Genomic DNA, 4,850 nt, shown 5'->3' with positions numbered 1-4,850 from the left:
GTTGACTCTGATGACGACTCCATTTCCTCTAAGGGATTCTTGCCCACAGTAGTAGATATAATGGTCATCTGAGTTAAATTCACCCATTCCAGTCCATTTTAATTTGCTGATTCCTAAAATGTCAACGTTCACTCTTGCCATCTCCCATTTGACCACTTCCAATTTGCCTTGATTCATGGACCTAACATTACAGGTTCCTATGCAATATTGCTGTTTACAGCATCAGACCTTGCTTCTATCACCAGTCACATCTACAACTGGGTGTTATTTTTGCTTTGGCTCCATCTCTTTATTCTTTCTGAAGTTATTTCTCCAATGATCTCCAGTAGCATATTGGGCACCTACCAACCTAGGGAGTTCATCTTTCAGTGTTCTATCTTTTTGCCTTTTCATACTATTCATGGGGTTCTCAAGGCAAGAATACTGAAGTGGTTTGCCATTCCCTTCTCCATCAATAAAGAAGTCAAATGGGTAAAGGAAATTAATAATTAAAATTAATTAAACATTAAAATAAGTATAGCCTCTATGCTGTACATTAGATCCCAATGATCTACTTTATTTTTTTAAATAAATTTATTTATTTTAGTTAGGGTCTAATTACTTTACAATATTGTAATAGTTTTTGCCATACATTGACGTGAATCAGCCATGGGTCTACATGTGTTCCCCTTCCTGGACCCCCCACCCACCTCCCTCCCCATCCCATCCCTCTGGGCCATCCCATTGCCCCTGCCCTGAGCCCTTGTCTCATGCATCAAACATGGAATGGTGTTCTGTATCATATGTGAAACCAATGATCTACTTTATATAACTGGAAGTTTGCACCTTTTGACTTCCTTTACCCATTTTATTCACCTTCCATCTCTGGTAACCTTTAAATTTTCTCTGTTTCTGTGAGCTCATTATTTTTCAGTCAGGATTTGTCATTGTTGTTTTAGAATTCACATGAGAGATTACTATATTGTATTTTTCTGTCTAACTTATTTCACTTAGCTGAAGACACTCATGGACTTCCTCTGTAACTCAGACAGTAAAGAATCTGCCTACAATGGAGGAGACCTGGATTTGATCCCTAGGTCAGGAGGATCCCCTGGAGAAGGAATGGCAATGCATTCCAGTATTTTTTTTTTTTTTTTTATAAATTTATTTATTTTACTTGGGGGCTAATTACTTTACAATATTGTAATAGTTTTTGCCATACATTGACAAGAATCAGCCATGGGTTTACATGTGTTCCCCTTCCCGAACCCCCCACCCACCTCCCTCCCCCTCCCATCCCTCTGGATCATCCCACTGCCCCGGCCCCGAGCCCTTGTCACATGCATCGAACATGGAATGGTGCTCTGTTTCACATATGACAATACACATGTCTCAATGCCATTCTCCCAGAACGTCCCACCCTCACCTTCTCCCTCAGAGTCCATAAAATTGTTCCATGCATCTGTGTCTCTCATTCTGTCCCGCATATAGGGTTATCGTTACCATCTTTCAGATTCCATATATATGCATTAGTATACTGTATTGTTGTTTTTCTTTCTGGCTTACTTCACTCTGTATAATGGGCTCCAGTTTCATCCATCTCAGTAGAACCGGTTCAAATGTATTTTTTTTAATGGCTGAGTAATATTCCATTGTGTATATGTACCACAGCTTCCTTATCCATTCATCTGCTGATGGACATCTAGGTTGCTTCCATGTCCTGGCTATTGTAAACAGTGCTGAGAGCATTCCAGTATTTTTGCCTGGAGAATTCTATGGACAAAGGACCCTGGTGGGCTACAGTCAACAGAGTCACAAAGAGTTTGACATGACTAAGTGACTAACCCTTTCACTAAAACACTCGAGATCCATCCATGCTCTCACAAATAGAAATATTTTATTACTTCTCATGGTTAAATTAAAAAGGTATATCATCTTTATTGATCATCACCCATACCAATATAAGTCCCAATGGGACTTATATTGAACCTGTAGGGGAGTATGAAAATCTTAACAATAATAATTTTTTCAATTATGAGTAAAGTATATCTTTCTATATATTTGTGTCTTCTTCAGTTTCTTTCATCAATGTCTAATACTTTTCAGTGTACAGGTCTTATGCCTCTCCCATTATTCCCAGGTATTTTATTCCTTCTGATACAATTGTAAAAGCAGTTATGATTATTTTATTTTTGATAGTTTGTAATTAAGGTATAACAGCCTAGTTTACAAGCCAAGACATGGAAGCAACCTCAGTGTACATGAATAGATGAATGGATAAAGAAATTGAGGTGAATGTATACAATGGAATACCACTTAGCCATAAAAAAATTAGAAAGTCCTATAACTTATGGCAGCATAAATAGGCCATGCTGCTAATGAAAGAAGTCAAATAGAAAAGTCAGCTATTATATGATCTCACTTATGTGTGAATTATTAAAAACCAAAAGCAACAAAAAAATCATAGAGAAAGAAAACAGACTTGTGGATATCAGAAGCAGAGGGTTGAAGCCAAGGAAAATAGAGAAAAGTTGTCCAAAGACCCAAACTTCCAGATGTAAGATAAACAAGTAGATGTGAATAAAAAGTGATGACCAATTCCCTCTAGTAATTGGTCTCTTCACATTTTCTATTTCATAATGATTTAGTCTTAGTAGTTGTGTTTTTCAGGGCTTCCCTTGTAGCTCACCTGGTAAAGAATCCACCTGCAATGTGGGAGACCTGGGTTAGATCCCTGGATTGGGAAGATCCCCTAGAAAAGGAAGGGCTACCCACTTCAGTATTCTGGCCTGGAGAATTTCATGAACTATATAGTCTATGTTTTTCAAGAAATTAATACTTTCTCTAGGTTTTCCAATTCATTGACATATAACTATTTCTAACGGTCTTTTGTAAACCTTTGTATTTCTCTGGTATCAGTTATAACATCGCTTCTTTCATTTCTGATTTTATTTATTTGAGTCCTGACCATTCCCTCTGCCAGACACACACTTCCACCACAGTCCTTCATCTCCCTCCCTCTCTTACATGAAGTCATTGTTCAAATGTCACCTTGTTTTCAGGTCTTGGCTAAGTACCCGTGGAAAACAGAATGCACTATTCACTCTTTATATCTGCTTTACATTTCTTGAAACAACTTGTCCCCATTTGAAGTATTATATGATTTTATTATTTGCTTATATATTTTTTCTATCATCGAATTGTAGAAATTTTTGCTCTTTATCACCATAACTTATAGCCTCAACAGTAATTAAAACATGGTATGAGGAAAACTAACATACCAGAAATCCATGAAGAATTTCTCATTAAAATCATAGAATACATGACCTTCTTGGAAAAAAAGCTGATTGTAACAAAAATTCCTTGTCAAAAGTGCCGCAGGAATACACTAAAGAACCAGATTCATACACAAACTATTAAAATTATTTTTGTGACTGTAAAATATAACTTGTGGCATTTCAAATGTATAAATAATGCAAGTCTGTGTGAATATTAGTAATATTATTTCCTTCTTTCCTGCAAGTGACCTTGAACACATGGAGCCAGATAATAATACACACATTTCCAAATTTCTTCTTCTGGGATTTTCAGAGGAGCCAGAATTGCAGCCTCTCATATTTGGGCTTTTCCTCTCCATGTACCTGATCACTGTGTTTGGAAACCTGTTCATCATCCTGGCTGTCAGCTCTGACCCCCATCTCCACACCCCCATGTACTTCTTCCTCTCCAACCTGTCCTTTGTAGACATCTGCTTCACCTCTACCACCATCCCGAAGATGCTGTGGAACATCCAGACGCACAGCCACATTATCACTTATAAAGGTTGCATTGCACAGATTTATTTTTTCATATTTTCTGCAGTATTGGACATCTTTCTCCTTGCTGTGATGGCCTATGACCGCTTTGTGGCTGTTTGTCATCCCCTGCGCTACACAGCCATCATGAACCCCCTGTTCTGTGGACTGCTAGTTCTCGTGTCCTGGACCATTAGTATCCTGGATTCCTTGTTGCAAAGTTTAATGGTGTTGCAGCTTTCTTTTTGCACTAATGTAGAAGTCCCCCACTATTTTTGTGAAATCAATCAGATGATTCAACTTGCCTGTTCTGACACCTTTCTTAATAATACGGTGATGTATTTGTCAGCTGTACTGCTGGGTGGTGGTCTCCTGTCTGGAATTCTTTACTCTTACTCTAAGATAGTTTCCTCTATAAGTGGAATATCATCATCTCAGGGGAAGTATAAAGTATTTTCCACTTGTGCATCTCACCTCTCAGTTGTCTCTTTATTTTTTTGCACAAGTCTAGGAGTGTACCTTAGCTCTGCTACTATCCACAGCTCACACTCAAGTGAAATAGCTTCAGTGATGTACACTGTGGTCACACCCATGCTGAACCCTTTCATCTACAGTCTGAGGAACAAAGACATAAGGAAAGCTCTGAAAAGATTCTTTGTGATGGCGAGTCTAAAAAGGTCAATTATTTTGGGTCTAGAGAAGTGCCCATGACAGCAAGACTCAAGGCCTCACTGTCAGTAGTTGTGATTCTTTAGTCAGATTGTGGATGTGTAACAGGCTCTTATTTATTTCCTGGAGTTTTCATTTTTTCAACTAATCTATACAATTTATTTGGGATACCCTGGTGGCTCAGATGGTAAAGAATCTGCCTGCAATGCAGGAGATCTGGGTTTGATTCTTGGGTAGGGATGATCCCCTGCAGAAGGGAATGGTCACCCACTCCAGTATTCTTACCTGGAAAAGCCCATGGACAGAGGAGTCTGGCGGGCTACAGTCCATGGGGTCCAGAGAGTCAGACACAACTGAGCAACTAATACATGCAATTTACTTACTCACTTAATTAAGCTCTCTTTGCTC

At 38.6% G+C, this 4,850-nt stretch overlaps 1 protein-coding gene across 1 annotated transcript; it reads left to right on the top strand.

Annotated features, from left to right (window-relative positions):
- The first annotated feature begins 1,124 nt into the window (after nt 1–1,124).
- Nucleotides 1,125–4,484, top strand: LOC145511101 (olfactory receptor 7A17-like). Its single transcript, XM_081503743.1, has 2 exons — nt 1,125–1,137; nt 3,481–4,484. Exon 2 carries the CDS (start codon nt 3,516–3,518, stop codon nt 4,482–4,484), a length of 969 nt encoding a protein of 322 aa, XP_081359869.1. The 5' UTR covers nt 1,125–1,137; nt 3,481–3,515.
- The last annotated feature ends 366 nt before the right edge of the window (nt 4,485–4,850 follow it).

The sequence above is a fragment of the Giraffa tippelskirchi genome, chromosome 6 (genome assembly GCF_054371585.1).
Source record: "Giraffa tippelskirchi isolate mGirTip1 chromosome 6, T2T-mGirTip1v1.2.pri, whole genome shotgun sequence".
Lineage (NCBI taxonomy): Eukaryota > Metazoa > Chordata > Mammalia > Artiodactyla > Giraffidae > Giraffa > Giraffa tippelskirchi.
The sequence above is the reverse complement of the archived record's forward strand: the minus strand, read 5'-3'. Positions and strand labels throughout refer to the sequence as shown.

Coding starts and splice junctions, on each gene's coding strand:
- LOC145511101 (XM_081503743.1), top strand. CDS start 3,516: ATGGAGCCAGATAATAATACACACATTTCCAAATTTCTTCTTCTGGGA.